The sequence below is a fragment of the Sceloporus occidentalis genome, unplaced genomic scaffold, assembly GCF_023333645.1.
Source record: "Sceloporus occidentalis isolate IW3139 unplaced genomic scaffold, rSceOcc1.0.p SCAF_4, whole genome shotgun sequence".
Classification (NCBI taxonomy): Eukaryota; Metazoa; Chordata; class Lepidosauria; order Squamata; family Phrynosomatidae; genus Sceloporus; species Sceloporus occidentalis.
In genome coordinates, this window is record NW_028316984.1 from 58942457 (window position 1) to 58960182 (window position 17726).

Below are 17726 nucleotides of genomic sequence, written 5' to 3' on the forward strand. Positions count from 1 at the left end.
ATCTGTACAGGGTGACGCCATTTTGATGTACAGAATATGTGCTAGGTTTGCAGGGTGTCTATTAGTGACACCCCGAGGCAACCCTAGCACGTCATCAAGACATGCCATGAGGCCCGTCTGTACCGGGCCACAGTTCCCTTTATCTAGGAAGGCCCTGTTGTGGCCCAGAGTTTTCAAGCATTTTGTTTGTGTCTTCGGCTGAAATTAATTAAACCTCATCCAAACAATCAGCAGAGCTCAATTTGGCTTCGTTTACCATGGCATTTTGTTGCTTCTTATGAACTTTTGATGCAATTTATCACAAACAACTAAATAATAGTTGAATATAATATATTAATACAATACAATAATTGCTGAAGAGCAGGGTATAGTCTAAATAAACAGAGAAATTAATAATAGTTTTAAATGGGATATCCGATGTATTTATCTGAACTCATTATGAATGGAAAAAAGGATATTTTGGGAAACAGATCTATTTTAAGCAGTTATTTCAGCTATAAGCACTTTTCTATTATGAAGCACTTTTCTATTATGAAGTCAAAGGCTTTCATGGCCGGCATCCATAGTTTTTTTGTGGGGTTTTTGGGCTATGAGACCATGTCCTAGAAGTGTCTATTACTAACATTTCGCCAGAAGCTGTGGCTGGCATCTTCAGAGAATGCTGGCATGGAAGAGAGAGGGGTATATATACTGTTGGATGGGAGGAGGAGATTTCCATGTTGATCTGTGCATTGTTCTGTTGTTGAATGGCAAGACCTACAGGGTGTCCATTTACTTAATGATCCATTGTCTGCTGGGAATCCCCCTCACCAAGAGCTTTCTATTAGCTCTTGGCAGAAATAAAATGGCAACACATATGCTGAAAAAAATGTTATGCATGTGTCAAGTTGTTATATCTCAAATGTAATGGAGCCTGCAGTAACAGTAATAAAGTTAATGTACAAAAGACAACAAGATACACAGAGAATTTCTGTATAAGTAACAACTTTATTGTAACTTGATGTCCTGAAATGCAAAAATATTTTCAGCAACAAGGTACAAAAAGTATTTCACCGTTAACATCAGGCAGATATAAAAGGCTGGATGGTTTTTGATGCAAGTGTTCTATCATGATAGGTAATGCAAGTAACTTTCAACTAAGACCAGGTTTAAGTTTTCCAATGTTTTGATTCTAAAACAGGACTCAAAAAAATAAAATAAACCTTCATTCTCACATATCAAAATCCAGATTTTAATTAAAGAATATGATTAACGCAAACCACAGCAAACACTGACACAAATAATGAGAATCCATTTCAAGGAAAGTCCATTTGCTGCAAGCAGAAAGCAAGTAAATCAATGCAGTTGTGTTGTACAACAGAACAACTGGTAGTTCATAGGAGGTCTTAAGAAAATTCAATCAACCCAGCCAATAAAAATTTAAACTGGGGGGGGGGGGGGGGGGAATGGCTTTAGGTAGTCACCTAACCTAATACCGAACATCTCCAACTGATAATCCTAATATTTTCTAAGGGAACTTCACAAGCATATTTTAAGCTTGAAAGGTCATCCTACTATAAAGGAGGGCAATGTTCAAACTATGCTTTGTATTTTTCTATCTGATGTAGTCGAGAGCACATTGCCATTCCACATTTAAAGAATTGAAACGGGGGAAATCCTACTAAAATAATCCTTATCCCTTAATAATCTAAATCCTTTAATCTGTCTCATCTTGAGTCCACAGGAATGCCTTCAATCATTCTGGAAAGAAATTCAAAAATATTTTGAAGTTTTAGCTTTTGAAGGTGGTCAGGCTGATGAACATATACTTATTGTCATCCATATTCACAACTTCCTTATGAATCAGTCCAGGGAATTTTCAGAATTAGCCATCTTTTTAGCTTGCATTTCAAAAAGGCACTATGCTTTCATACTTCAGCATGCAGTAAATGGACTGTCAAAATCGGGGTGGGTGACTGAAGTTTCCTTCACTGAAAAAACACTGTCACATAAGTCATTTAAGTGGAACCTCTGCCACTTTTAACAGCAAACTGAGTCCTATTTTTCAGAAAATAAATCTTTGTTAAAAACCACACATCATTACACAACACATGCAGGGCGCTCCCTTCAGGGGAAAAGTTTGATAGTGATGGCTGATGGGTGTTTAAGGGGCAGAATTGGCAAGCCAAACATGGCACTTTGATAATTGTGCTGAAAAATCCTGTTAAGTGAGCTGTCGCCTGCCCTCACAAAATGTCTAGCTTTCAGCTAGAAAATATTTATAAATAAACTTTTTCTTCTGAATTACTTTGAAATTCACCATCTATTTTTATGAAAACAGGGAAAATACACACAGTCTGCCATTACTAAGAGAAAGTTGTTGCCTGCTCTTTCTGGAAGAGTAAGACAATGCAAGTGGCTCACTGCAGAAAAGAAAAGGAATTATAGTGCACCCAATGCACAAAGCATTTATTTTATTCTGTTTATGTCCTTTTTAAATAGCCAATGGATAATATAGTAAATAAACTGTCATAATTGGCTATTAATGTCATGTATGGTATGCATTTGCTAATTTTGATAACTGGATTTTTATAAAGAAGTAGATATTCTTACAGCAATGTTTTGGCCATGTTTTTGGTATAATGTGTGCTATTAAGGTTCTTTAAAACTTTAAATAAAATGCTTAAGATGTTCCATTTGTTTTCTGTATCTAAAAACAAGCTGAAATTGACAATTACAGTATTAAATATTCAAGTCACTTTGCATGTTATAGCTGCAAGTTTCAAGATGCAAGGTTTCTCATAATGATTATGTGTTACACTGCAGCACAAGTTTCTCTGACACAAAGTGGCACACATTCTTACATTTCATCTCCGCTAAGAACAGTATAAGAATGTAATTTAGATAAAGGGAAACTTCCAATAAATGTTAAAGCCTAGGATGCCTCCCTGGATAAAACATCTCTGTACCCCTTCGGTTCACTGAACAATGATTAAGCACACTGAAACCACAAGGAGTGGACCTAAAATGGCCTTTCTAACAGTGCCTTAAGATGGCACTTTACAATTTACATTGATTTCACTTGGAAGAACAAGTTCAGCCAAAATATGGATATTCTGGATTGGGAGCACTCCTCTTATCCCCAATTACTCTTTAAGAATGGTTTACACAAAACAACAGTGCAGAATAAACATGCTCCAGAGCTTTCAGGCTATCAGTACTTCTGTACTGAAAACAGAAAAGTGACACCTTTTGATAAGATAAAGAAATTTATGGACTAAGTATATGAAACAGATGGGGCAAACAAAATTGTTCATTGTAAAATTCAGAGGAATTCCCTTTTCTGACAGATAAATGCAACTCATCCCACACAACAGATATAGCACATCACCATTTTAAAAGTAAAATTCAATGTAATAGGTCAAGAGACATTTACATGTGCACTGCTGCAGACAAATCCTCCCAATTGTAAACAATGCTAGTAAATATACTGGAAGTGGTGGCATTAAAGCTAAGGTTTGTATAATATGAAACTGGCCCATTACAAGCAGTTTACAGGTTGTTATATCCTTTTCACATTATGCAGAATTTCAATACCATCCACAATGCTAGTACAATAACAAATGCTAAAAACAGCAAGTCAGTGCTTACAAATACTGACATTTCAGACTTCTATTCTTCCTCCTAAGTGTGTGTCTGTGCAACTTCCACTAGTGTGAACAGGCTTGTGCGTACACACACTAAAGGAACATAGGTAAGCCTGTCCTATGTGTGAAAATAGAATGGATTCTAACATGAACACTTGAGATATTCACTTTGAATCAACATCTCTAAAGTCATGCTTTCCTTGTTTGCAGTAACAAAACTAAATCCCATGTGGCTGTGGGCATCTTAATGTATTTCAAAAGTTAGGCCACAATTACTGTACCATATTTATCAAAACCAAAATATATATGTACCACACAACATACAAAAGTTACACGTTAAAAGTGCATACTAAGAATCCATAATTTGGCCCATTTCTGAAATTTACATTTGGTCATTCTTATGCATCCTTGACCTTCCACCTATTCCACTTGAGAAACAACTATTTATTCTCAGCACATTTCACTTATCCTCTGCCCATACTAGCTTTCACTCTGGTTCAGTCCAACATAAAACACCAATGCATCATAAAATAACACAGGCCAAAAAGGGTTACTGTGTGTTCCTTTTAATACTTGATGGACACACTCACACAGTAAGCATTTGCAAATGCTCCCAAAAATACATTTTTGGGCCAAGACATTGCATATATCCCTCACTCACCTGAACCAATGAAAAATAAATTATATTCAAAGTAGTATATTGCCACAGCATGCCTGGCAGCACCCTTTGAAGGTAGACAGAGGCACTCTAAACACAATACTTGGACTGGAGTGCTTGCTGGCCTTCTGTTCAAGTGCTTTAATGAGAGGCTAGTTGAAACCTTCCAGTTACCACAAGACCAAATGATAATCTTCGTTTTGGGATGGGGGGGGGAATGATGAAAAAGGAAGGAAGGAAGGAAGGAAGGAAGGAAGGAAGGAAGGAAGGAAGGAAAAGGAGGAAAATCCCTTTCAAGAGCAGTCTTCATTTATCAGCATTACTGCATTATGGAGCTAGTGCAATCCTACACAGCCGAGTCAAAAAGACAAGGCACAATTTACAAAACAAAACAAGGAAATCACAAATGAACTAGAGCAGTTGACGTTAAGGCCTTTCAGTGAACTGGAGAGTTATCAGTCTAATTTAAAGCTGATTATTAAACCATATATTATCCATTCTCAAAAGCTTTCAGGTTCTGTTCAGTGGACAGGGGTAGCAAATTCTGACAGATGTTTTGTTTAAAAAACCCCTCTGGACATGGACGAGGAGTCATTAATTTTCTATAGTTCATGGAAGATTTCATGACTGTTTTAGTCGTTTGCGTGGAATGCCAAACTGTGGACACTGTGCAGATGCTAGTGCACGGAAGGCCTCAGCTACTAAGTGGGGATGGGAGTGAATCATCGATTTCCAGCCTGCTGTTTCCATTATGTCTGTTGCTTGGCTGTAAAACAGAACAGTTTTATAAAAATCAGTTTATTATTTAGGTATGAATGCAACCATTTCTATGTCCATGCTGATCCTATTGATGACAGATATTCCCAGGGTATAAACCATGTATAATGAAAGGTGTCTGAAACTACCTGAGGCCGTAATCCAATCAACACTTATCTGTGAGTAAGACCCATGGAACTCAATGAAGCTTCTGAGTAAATATGCTTAGAACTGTATTGTTTAGGTCAATTTTCCATCTGTTTCACAAGCAAGATGAGTCACTATAAAGAAGGACAATCTAATTGCTACAGTTCTCTGGATACAGTTTATAATCTTCCTCTCCCTGCCCCATTGAAACTAATGGTGACTTAAAAGGATTTTAAGAACAGAATTAGATGTTTAAATACAGCTGCTCTAATGCAAGCTGCTTCTGATGTCACATAAATTAAGTCTGATCATGACTACAAAAGCTATCTTTCAGACCTTGGTTTAAGGTTTCAGCAAGTGCTCTACTGTTTTGGGTGGATATTATATGACTATCCCATGAGACCTGACTTAATATATAACATTTGTTCATAGGAAAATGGAACACATTTCCTGTCAATGTAAGTGATCTATGTATTAGGAAATAACTGTCTCAGTTTATGCACAGTTTCCTTTATTTATGTTAAAATCTACAAAAAATGAATAAAAGGAGAGAAACCAATAACAGAAAGTTTTTTCAACTTCTTAGCAGGAGAAACATGAGAGACAAATATATGACTACCATGGGGGTAGATTGTTCTAATCACTGGAATAATTTCTTCCGCCCCAATACAACTTAATTGCCAGGTTCACATAACATGATCAGCAATGGGTTGGTTAACCATGCTTTATTAATTAAACTATGAATTGCACAACAGATGACAAAACTAACTGGGTTGAAGTCAAAGGCTTTCATGGCCGGCATCCATCGTTTTTTGTGGGTTTTTCTAGAACATGGCCACATAGCCTGAAAGACCTCAAAAAACTATAACTGGGTTGAGTTATTTCCTTTCCACCTCTTCTGTCAGCCCCTCCTTCAGTTCATTTAGAGAAGCCACAGTTTGGAACAAAACAACACAGCATATAATCAGATGGTGGTTTGTTGCTGGTTAACAAGTCATGGCTTGTTAGCAGAGATGGTTAAAAATAACAACAGGCCAATTTTCAGCAAACCATACCAACACTTGTTGAGTCATATGAATGTGTACAATGTCAAGACAATGAACACCTGGTTGATTGCAGACAATACTGAAGTGAGAATTGTGTACGTACTTGCTGTTCCAGTTTTTCCCATCTTTACAACCAAGTTGCCGAAGAACACTGCACCTGCAGCATGAGAGAGTATTAAGATATTAATTAATATGTTTCAGACTTTCCTTTAAAGGACAAGGAATTTGTTTAAAACAAGTTAATTGCATGCCTGTTAATAAAGTCTATTGCTTGTGCTTTCAACTGTTCTGCACTGTGCAAATCTGCGAGAATCAGGATCTCTGCAACATTTTCTACTGAGAGGTTACTACACAGAGCTTCTTCACACATGATCTTCAGCCGCTCCAGTGCATACTAACAAGAGAGAGGGGAAAAAAATGCTCAGTTTTTATATTTATTCTTTCCTATTATGCTCTGAAAAACAGACATTTCTAATGCTTAACAGGAATTCTGAAATGCCTGGCCTCTCACAAAGACACGTCATCTGTTTTAAACAGAAAGCACTCTCTCGCCCACACATTCAGTGAATGGTCAAACAGGGGTTGTTTTGTAGTGGCCACATATTAGGTATGTATTTAATGGTACTTTCCCCATTTTTAGAGACAAAAATAAGCAGTTCCTGACCCAAGCTTCAAACAACAAGTATTAAGGATTCAATCTAAATGCCTCTGTATGTTTCCTATAGTGCTGAAGACTGACCAGAACTTCTTGGAATTATTCCTTCTTTGTTAATATTCTAAGAAATTCATAGTGCAGAACATAAGGTGGCTGTTCATCATGTTCCCTGTACATACACCCAGAACTTTTGCAGCTATATAGCCAATTGCCTAAACCATAGATGGAAGATATTGGGCAGGTGGGTAGGTCAGGGCCCCCCATTTCCCCAGCCCACTCCATCTGCCAAGGGCACAGATCTGCACTGTGTCTCCAACATTTCATAGAAATTTGCTTCCAAGAATGCAAGTTGGTTTCTAAATAAGCAGAGCATCCCAATACACCTTATTTTAATACAGTTGGAGCTATGTATGGCCCATGGGCTCCAAGCACCTGCATTAAGCAATTTCAGTACAATTCCTAGCTCTGATATTTTCTTATACATTTCTAGGCTCTTTTCAAACTACTGAACTATTTTTGAAATTTTGTTCAAACAATGTATAAAGTCCTTGTATGGTATTACATAAATAATAAATAAATTACTTACTTTGTCTGCTGCAGCCAACAAACTGTCAGCCATTTTATCAAGGTTAGGAGCTTTCCCCGTATAAATGAATCTCATCATCTCTTTAAAAACTTCAGGGTCTACATCATTTATTTCTACACGATTCTGTTACACAGAACAGAACAGGGGGAAAAGGTCTTGTTATGATCCACTTATGTTACATAATTTCTATGATACCTTAACTATAACATTGGCCGGTTACAGACCGGCACTTTAGTGCGTGACGAGCACGCACTAGGGTTACAAAAGGGCGGTGCTTCCGCACCGCCCTAACCCTAGTGCGTGCTCGTCACGCACTAAATGGCGGCGGCCCTTCCATACAGCCACCGCTGTGAGGACGTCATGGCCGCGCCGCCTCTAGACGGGGCAGCACAGACATCATGTCCTTGCTCCATGCCAGGGCGCTTAGTGCGCCCTGAACACGGAGCAGGAAGGAGCTCCGTTTCGGAGCTCCTTCCTGGTTTAGTCCGCTGGGTGCAGCCTTCAGACGGTTGCGCCCAGCGGACTAAAAGAGAAAGGGGCCAAGTGGCCCCTTTCTCTTCTCCCCGCCGCCGCGTTTTGCTGCTTCCCCGCAGCCTGAAAAGCGGCGGATCGGGGCCTCAGCGGCTGCCGTTCTGGCCACTGAGGCCCCGATACTCTGGGGAAAGGGGCGGGTCCAGACCGCCCCAAATGGGCGGTCTATAACCCGCCATTATAATTACTAACTATCCATAAACAAAAACCAAGGTTGGTGTATTAAAAATCTATTTGAATGTTATGCAACTGAGGACCCAGTTTTGACTCTTTAATATGTAGTGGTTTAGATCCATAAATCTGCATGAACATTACATACAAGCTTCTAGTAGAGAACAGAGAATAATATCACCTATGGCTGTGGTCCCCAAACTATGCTATGTCTGTTTGTGATCTTAATTTAAAGCAGATATACATGAGAGCCATGACCTTTTATACAGTAGTGTCAAGACGCTAAAATGTCCTATCATGAGATAGTCAACAGGTTAGATCACTTGGGAAGCAATTAGATTTTATTTTCAAGAAAGAGGGCTTTCTTTTGATCAAGCATATTGTTTTATATGTGTTTATTTTGATTATTGCTAATTTTCTGTGCTGCTAAGTTTCCTTTTAGTTATATTATTTTGTCAGCCATCTTGAGTCTTTTAAGAAAGGTATCACAGAAATTCTGAGAGGTGTTATACAGTGGAAGATCGGAACATGTATGCTTAAATAGGCCTGTTACAGACTGCCAAAATAAAGCTGCTTCGGGTCTCTTTGGAGGTATGCTGTTTAAATGATGCATGGGTCCTAAGAGTCCAGAGGTCGCGCCAAAGCCACACTCCATTCCTAAGCACTGGAGTGCAGCTTTGGTGCAGCTTCCGGATTCTTAGGATGCATGCATCATTTAAACAGCATACCTCCAAAGAGACCCGAAGCAGCTTTATTTTGGCAATCTGTAACAGCTCTCCATCTACTTTTATGCATATGGCTTCTCAATCAATTTCCTGTTTAACACACTGTGACATTTGCCATGACATGTAACTCAAAAGACTCCAACAAATTCTGATACTGAGTTTGCCATTTTGCTGACAAGAGGGAAGATAGTGAGCCTCCACTTCATTTCCAATTCACTTCTATTAAAAGGTTAAAAGATCATCTTAATAAATCCACTAAGCACTCTATTATCAAAAAAATATCTTGAACTATGGCTGTCACTGAATTACAACATGATTGTCATACAACAGTAGGTTAGACAGGCATATTTACTTACTTATATTACTAATACTTTAAAGTTATCCTTCACAAACGGTTCTTGTGCAATTTTAGCAATAAAACATACAAAACAATTTGAAGAAAGGATGCCTCTGCTGAAAACTCTCTAGATTTTACATAGATTAATAATTTAAATTTGCATGCCTTAGCATATCAATAAAAACAATTCTGAATAGCGCTCCCTAATTTATGCATGCACAGAGCATGCAGCAGGTGCCATTTTAGAACAGGGGTTCCCTCCTGTGCAGGAGAGAGTAGAAATACTGAAATTTATGGCACAGAAACAGGTAGGCCAGATTGTGCCACATATCAATCTTGTTGTAAATGCAGGCATTCCTGTAAGTGCAGGAAGACAAACTGCTTCTCCTAATCTGGCACCCTATATAGCTCCAGTTGTTGTATTATAAATAACATTTTTGAAAACTGCCTGCTGTGCAGCAAAAATTGGGGAGATTTTATTAGTCCTGTGGTTTTTCATCATTTAACCTAGACGATTAATTGACTAGGTGCTGCAACAGTCTTAATCTATGCAAAACCATAAGGTTTTATATGAACAACTCAGGAATTGATTATAAGTCAGATAACAACAGGCACTTACCTTTTTGCTTTCCTCCATTTCATGTTCAAACATTGCATTAAAAACAGGAGAACGAGCTGTAGTAAGGGATATAAGCATTAATATTGTACCAATACTGCAGTAACTGGATTTAAAACATTATATAATACAGAAGGTACCTGCAAGAATAGATTTATGAGCTTTGAATTCTTGTCCTCCTACATAAAAACTGCAATCTGTAAATCTTGTTGTTTCCCAGAGATTTCCTAAATCTTCAGCTAGTCGACATTCAGGTACTTTTAATGTATTTGTACTGGACTGTCCTGATATGTTCACTGAATCTTGGACCACACTCACCTAGAAAAAGAGAACAAGGTCATATGCTAATAATCATAACATTATAGCTCCTACAGTTACCGATCTGCACTGATCAGTCCACAAGCAAATGAAAAATTAGGTATTTCAGACACAATATACAAGACTATCCTGGAAGAAAGTAATTAATTATACAAAGTGACATTCATCCATTTGAACAACACATGTTAAGCAGTCTCTAGTATACTGAACATAGTGCAAAAAAGTCAGGGACAGACCTTTCTTTGAAATTTACCTCCAATGAAACACAACAGCAACATGCAATATTGCTATTGTCTTTCACATCAGTTTTTTGCCCTCAGTGGTCCTTATCCTTGTTAGTATATTCAAAACCCAGTAAATGTGAAAAGATATAGTTATAAACCTAAACTATGTTAAAAAATGTATAGAAGGCGTGTTTTTATTGGTAATCCAGGAAAGGTTCTGATAGCTAATTTATTGTACTTCTGTGTGCGGGTAAAGTAAACTTTTTTAAATAAAATAAAATAAACCAAGAAAAAAAAATTAAGTAGCTTAACCAAGTTCAAAAAGAAATGGCTTTGGTAATGACAAAGTATAAGACAAGAATGAGTCCCACAGTTATCAGAGGTATTCAACAAGGTAACTTGGCTCTCTCTTCTGAAGCCCACATTGTATAACTATTGCATCTTAAATAGTAGAGAACTTTGCTTTTTACCCAGATATCCCTTGTATCCCTTGAGATCTATGGTTGAGAACTACAGAGCTACAGGTTGATTCCCCCTTATCCAAAATGCTTGGAACAAGATGTGTTTTGGATTTCTGTTTTTTTTTCAGATTTTGGAATATTTGCATATACATAATAGAATTATCTTAGAGATGGGATGCAAGTCTAAACATTAAATTCATTTATGCTTTGTATACAGCTTGTACACATAGCCTAAAGGAAATTTTATATGTAATATTTTTAATAATTTTGCGTGTGAAACAAAATTTGTCTAGACTGAATCATCAGAAAGCAACGGTATCACGTATCACTGGATTTCTGGGTATTCAGAATAAGAGATACTCAGCCTGTACTACCAGTGTGTGTGTTTTGCTTTGTTTCTTCTGGGTGTCAACATTATGTTCCCATGGTAACTGTCTTGGCCACCATGTTTCCCAAATGTATGCAGTAGTATTGTCAAAAGCTAAGATGTCCAAAGCTAATCTCTTAGATATATTATATATTTATATCAAAGTATTTTTGGATACTGATAAATTCTGAAGGGGGCTAGGCTAATTTTCCTAAGTCAAATAATCTAACCACTGCAATGCAAAACATTTCACATGCACTCCTAACTTCCATCCTCATTAAGTATTCCCTCATAAAATTAGTCTGAATTATAACACAAACTATTTGAATCAGGAATATTTTACAGAATAGGAATTCTTCCAGTTCTAGACATGTGATGCATCCACTTACCAACTGAATAACTGCATTCATAACAAATTCATCACACAGTTAATTTAGCCTGTCTATCTAACTAAAATAAGATGCAGTATATTTGCACCATTTAGTCTCAGGGGCCACATTTCAATTATTCTCCCTACACAGCATAATGACACATAATTAAGTTGTAATCTTGCCAAGAAAATTTTGTACACATTTCTTGTAAATACAAAGATCAAAGTAAACTTATTAGCACTTAGAGCATATATCATCCCCCTAAGCCACTAATCAGTCTGTGGCAGCAGTGATAACCTGCCAATGTATATTTAACACTCACAGCACTGGGATCGTAACCTTCTTGACTGGATTCCATTTTTAAGCATTATAAGCAGTCTTACTGGATTTGACTAAGATCGTTTAGGTTACTGCCATAATTTATAGCAATTTACATATATTTTTCTCAAAGGCTAAAGAACTACTCCACCAAAGAATCTACATTCATTGGATTTTCCAGTTAATTTAAGTAACTCACACTCATTCAATCTCTTGTGAATAGTAAGGGTTACCACTATTTTGTGACGTATGTTTAAAAGTTGAATTGTGCCATAATGATTAATTTGTAAATATTAAATGTTATCAAGGGAGAGTTGCTACAGAGACCTTACTAATATATGGAAAGTTGTTGTGGCCTTGTAATTATGTCCACACCACTGCAATTTTGCTAACACTAGTTTTCAGCACTATATGCACTAACCAAGGACATAATAATTTAGTTCTCCAGTTGCTACTGGGGAGTTTAGAAACCAAGCTGGGTAAAGAAAGCTCAGTTTCTGTCACAGCAGGAGTTATTTTCTCATATGTACACTGCACTGTATGGCCAAGATCCAACATTGTTGTTCTGCTCACAAAAGCAATTGTGTCAGCAGATGTAGGAGGGAGTTTTGGATGGTTCAGGAGGTGAAGAAAGGAGAAAGAATGCTCTTCAAGCAGAAGCATGTTATACAATGTTAAATTTAATCTTTTATTTCCTTTGCTACCTAGCATCCCTACAGTCCAGTTCTCTAATATGATCACCACAGAGTAAGAACCTAAGAACTAACTAGTAGTCTAGGGTCAGTTCTGGTTAGTACTCAGCTGGGAAACTGCTAATGAATACCAGGTGCTGTAGGCTATATTTCAGAGAAAGGAACTGGCAGAACCACCTCTGAGTATTCCTTGTCTATGAAAACCCTATAAAATTCATGGGGTTGCCCTGAGTCAACAGGAGATTTGAAGGCATACATGCACACCTGTCTTAAAAATACTTTACATCCATTTTTCTTATCAATCACACCAAGTGAACTCTCTTCAGAGCACTGACTCTATGAAAAGCCTCAAAACCTAAAAGTCAACAGTTGTGCATAATGCAATTATGTCCTCTAAAGGAGCAATTCTGTTTAGGTGAGCTCCAGATAGGATTCAGGGTAACTAGTGCCAACAGAAGATAGCAATAATTGAACATATTAAGAAAGGTAGGTCTTCACATGCTCCTTTTCTGCTAGCCAAAAATTGGCCTGAATCTAATGGGTTAGTCCCAACTAGAGTAGATCCACTGAATCAACTGGTAAATGGTCAGTCAATTCAACTGATTCAACAGGTCTATTTTAGTTAGGTCTACTAAAAGGATTCCACCCATTATGAGCAGAATCCTATCCGGTGTAGTATGCTAGAATAAACATTATTACTTATTGGCTATGCTCTTTCAGATGTTACAGTGTAGTTCCTAGTGCAGCCAATCCTTCTGCAAGCACACATACATTCCTCTCTCAGACTTGGGATTTGATGGGTGGGGAGTTAATTGACCATTCTGCAATAAGTGAACTCAAGACCACTGTGCCCATTACACAATTGACTCCACAACTCTAGGATTTGGCATAACTATACTGGCATATAATTACACTGAGATAAAACTGCATATGATCTTGGCAAAGGTTTAAGGGATCTTGCAACTATGAACACTATTGCCAATCATGAGGGGCAGGAATTGTTGCAGCCCTCCTGATGCTGTCAGGCTTCAAGTCCCAGAATCCCTAGCCATGATAACTGATGGAGAAGTGCATGACTCCTATCATGACACACACAATACTGGTATAGGTGAACTGATGGTCTCAATCAACCTATAATACTCTAAAATAGGTTTTTGTATCTTTATATATTTATTTCTAAGCTATGTCTGATAGAAGTCTATATATGACAAAAAATTAAAATTCCAAAATACGGATTCCTGAGGGTACAGTTTGGCACATCCTGTGCTCCAATACTCCAAACTGTTTTGAAATAGCCAAACTAGCATAATTATTAAATCCAAAGTAGCTTTAAAGCCATCTGAGTGGAACTCTTTTTGACAGGGAGTGGAGAAACCCTCTCTTCTACACTCTGCTAAAGATAACAAGGTTCACACCAAAGGAGGTGGACAGCAAGAATCATTCAAGCACTCTAGAAACCTTTGGGCAACAAACACATGCCCAAGAAGTAACAAGCAAATGGAAATTCATTTTCCAGACATAAAAAAAAAAAAAAGTTACTTCCTTTCAATCAGCAGCTTCACTACATTCCCACAAGATGAATACCATTTTTAGCCCAGGACCGTTCCTTAAACTCTCCTTTCACTTCACACTAGGTAGCTATACTCCTGGATCAGTGACTTATTTATAGAAAATTGATCTTATATCATATACATAACAAAACCATTAAGCTCAAAGCTTTGATCACAACATTTTGTTAACAGAAAGGATAAACAAAACATTTAAAACATTCCTCATTTCTCATTCATAGCCATGGAAACCAATATTCTCTTTTAAAAAGCACTGGTTGATTACCTACCTCACAAAATAATGTAAGCTTATCATCTGGTAAAAGACCATTAGCTTCATCAAGTAAAAAGTCTCTTCGAATGAATTTTTTAAAACCCCAGTCTTTGCCTTGAACAAATCGATATGCTCTTTGGCTTTCTATAAATAAATAAATATAAATAAAATAGCAAAGGTTCAATTAAAACAGTCTTAGAGTTTTTAAATAATTACACATATGCACTGAAATACAAGAGGCAAATATAACCAAATCAATCAATTGCTATCACTGATGTAGGTTTGCAAGTATTGTTTGTTTTAAAGTACAGTGGGCCTTCCCTTACGCAGGGGATCCATTCCAGATCCCCCCACATAAGGGGAAATCTGCGTATGCTCGCATATGGGGAAATCCGCGTATGCTTGCACTGCATAGGAAACAATTAGGGCATGTATTTGTGGCGGCAGCGCACATGTCACGGGCACACGCGACATTGATTTTACTATCGCATGGCTTCCGTGTAAGCTGGAAGCCGCGTATAACGTGCCCACGTATGGCATGGGCGCACTGTAATATCCCAAACAATATTTATCCAAATGAACTAAATTTAGGAATTGCATAGGTGAAAAAAATTGTAATTACTTTGTTTACAGTTTTGTAGGAAGACACAAAATATGTCATGTTTCACTGCTTTTAGGCATTAATACAAATTTTAAAAATTCACTTTTTATTCTGCAGGTTTTTTTGGGGGGGCTTTTTTTTTTACATGTGTCATGATCAGAGTGGGTGGGTGGGCTAACTGGAAGGTGGGACTAGTATGGCAAGACGGATGTGTGTCACCATTTTATTTTTAAATATTCAAGGCATAGTAACCAAAGGCTAGCAGGACTTCTGAAATGGAAGTTAGTATTTTATAAACTTTATTTACATGCAGTCATTCCTCTGTATTTGTTGCAGTTGGGGCGCCTGGCCACATGTGCGCTCCCTCACTCATTGGCTTGTTCACTCACTTAAGTGAGGGGAGGAGGGAGGGGTAGCCCAATCTACTGTTAGCTCTGATACACCATGGGGACTAAAGCTGCCCAATTTCTTTGCTGCAATGGAACACTTTACCCTGGTTGCTGTTGCCCTAGCCCAGCTGAGCCATGAAATCAATGGTGAGGGGGTAGATCAGAGTAACCCCTCACCATTGCTTGATTTTGGAGCAGCTTTGTTACTGAGAAGTTACTGGGAAGAGGACAGCAGTGACCGGACTGAAGCACTCCAATGCCTGTAATCGCAGCAAGGGAGATGGGCAGATTCCATTCTCTTTCTGTGTGTATATGTGTTGTGCACCTGGAGGGATTAAAAGCAATTTTTTTAAAAAATAAATCAACAGGTAATGGTGGGGAGAGTAGACAATTAGACGTCCCACCCTTACTCATCTTCATTCACTGGGACACAAAGTGGGAAGAGGACTGGAAGGGGAGGCAACCCATTAGACTATAAGCTGTCAAGACTGAAAGGTGAAAAATACGCTACATATGCAGGCGCACCATACACGGCTTCCACTTTATGCGGAAGCCGCGTTGCAATCCCATTTAATCTGTGAGTAAGGTTAGGAACATGCACCAGTTAGTGGCATCAGGATTTCGGAGTTATTTTCCTGGTTTGGCTCAAATGATTTTGCTTTGTAACTTGCAACTTTGTATCTTTGCCTGTAGGACAAATTGGTCCTGCATGTTGTGATATCCTTTTGCTCTAGAACTCCCTTTAGTCAGAATAAAGCTTTTCTTTAAAGTACTCTGTCTCTTTACATTCTTTTTCACAAGCCTTAGCCTGGCTAGTTCTTCGCTGGGTTTGCAAATACCAGGGGAATCCCCCAGCAACATCCCAATGTGTTGCTAAGGTTATAAATGTTATACGTTAATCATTTGGTGGTGGTAGCAAGTTTGTTTTTAGATACAAGGTGGTCTCAGGGGTCCCATCCAGCTCAGCATGAGTGTAAGGGGACACTGCCACATATATACACAGTAAAAGAATTGAGGCCAAAGCCAGGTCTGATTCACAGTCTTGTATTGTATATTTCTACTCACTAACATCTTTAGGCTTACACAAACACATTTTATGCTTGGAGAAAAATTCAAACTGCACTTTAAGATAGAGCAGAAAAAGATGGAAAGGATACTCAGAAATGTAAACTTTCTTGAAATTTTAAAGCCATGGGAGATCCCATGGGGGAAACACCAGGAATTGTAGTGATCTGATACTGTATATTGTCTTACATAGAAATCTTTTTCTTATATAGTTTTGAAAATGATTATTCTATTCTTATTCTATCAAATCAAATTGTGAAAGAAAAATGCATATGGCATACACTATGCATAAAAATGAAATCATAAAAGTCACAATTCAAAACTTTTAACTAAAGGTCTGATTTAAATTATATGGGATTCTTCTAAAACAGTAGAAATGTGGAAACAAGTTCATATTATGAGTTATCCCTTGGCCAAGCTGAAGTGGACAAAGCCAATTTATCATTTAAATTCAAAACTATTTACTTTGAACTATTTCCAGATGTACTTACCCATTGCTTTTGTTTCTTCTCTTTTTGCATTCAAGAGAGAAAATTTAAATTTAGCTCTCACTTCACTTTTTGGACAACTAACTAGTAGTAAATACAATGAAAGGTAATCCTTGCTTTCATCATCTAACCCCTTAGGGTTTACTCTCAGGCACCTATAATGAAAATGTAAGAAGCAAGTCTTAGAAAAATTGATTATGCATCCATGATATATGAATTCCTATCTTGCTAAAAGACAATTATAAGCAGGCTTAATGGTCTCATGTGTTTGTACACATGTAGGGTATGATTAACCAAGCAAATCCAGTAAGGATAACACTGGCTTAGATCCAGACCATTTGAGAAACCATATCTCCCCATATGAACCTATAAGAGTCCTAAGATCTTCAGGGGAAGGCTCTCTCAGTCCAGCCACCATCACAGGCTTGATGAGGACATGAGAGAGAGGCTTCTCAGTGGCTTCTCCCTCTGGAATGCACTTCCATGGGAGGCTAGGTTGGCCCCCTCCCTCTTTGCCTTTCACTGGCAAGTAAAAACATTTTTATTCAGGCAATCTTTTTAAAAATCATGGCAAGCTGGCTTATTTTTTGGGGGGTGGTGGTGTTATGTTTTTAACTTTTGTATGTTTTATGTTAATTTACACTGTTTTAAATAGATGATTTTAATTGTGTGTTTTTTTAAAACTTACTGTGAAGTTTTTGAGATGTTTTTATCTCATAAGCCACCTTGGAAGAAAGGCAGCATAGAAATGAAACAA

At 37.7% G+C, this 17726-nt stretch overlaps 1 protein-coding gene across 2 annotated transcripts in view; it reads right to left on the reverse strand.

Annotated features, from left to right (window-relative positions):
• Positions 1–967: 967 nt before the first annotated feature.
• LOC149313896 (speckle-type POZ protein-like) overlaps positions 968–17726 on the reverse strand; it is a 43925-nt gene continuing 27166 nt past the window's right edge. For both annotated transcript variants that reach the window (XM_089520101.1, XM_089520100.1), the window contains exons 4-11: positions 16973–17124; positions 14443–14570; positions 9995–10172; positions 9858–9913; positions 7475–7597; positions 6485–6627; positions 6337–6390; positions 968–5050 (exon numbers count right to left, since the gene is read on the reverse strand). In XM_089520101.1, the coding sequence (XP_089376227.1) occupies positions 4906–5050; positions 6337–6390; positions 6485–6627; positions 7475–7597; positions 9858–9913; positions 9995–10172; positions 14443–14570; positions 16973–17124 (979 nt within the window). In that variant the 3' untranslated portion in view covers positions 968–4905. The remainder of the gene's footprint in view (positions 5051–6336; positions 6391–6484; positions 6628–7474; positions 7598–9857; positions 9914–9994; positions 10173–14442; positions 14571–16972; positions 17125–17726) is intronic.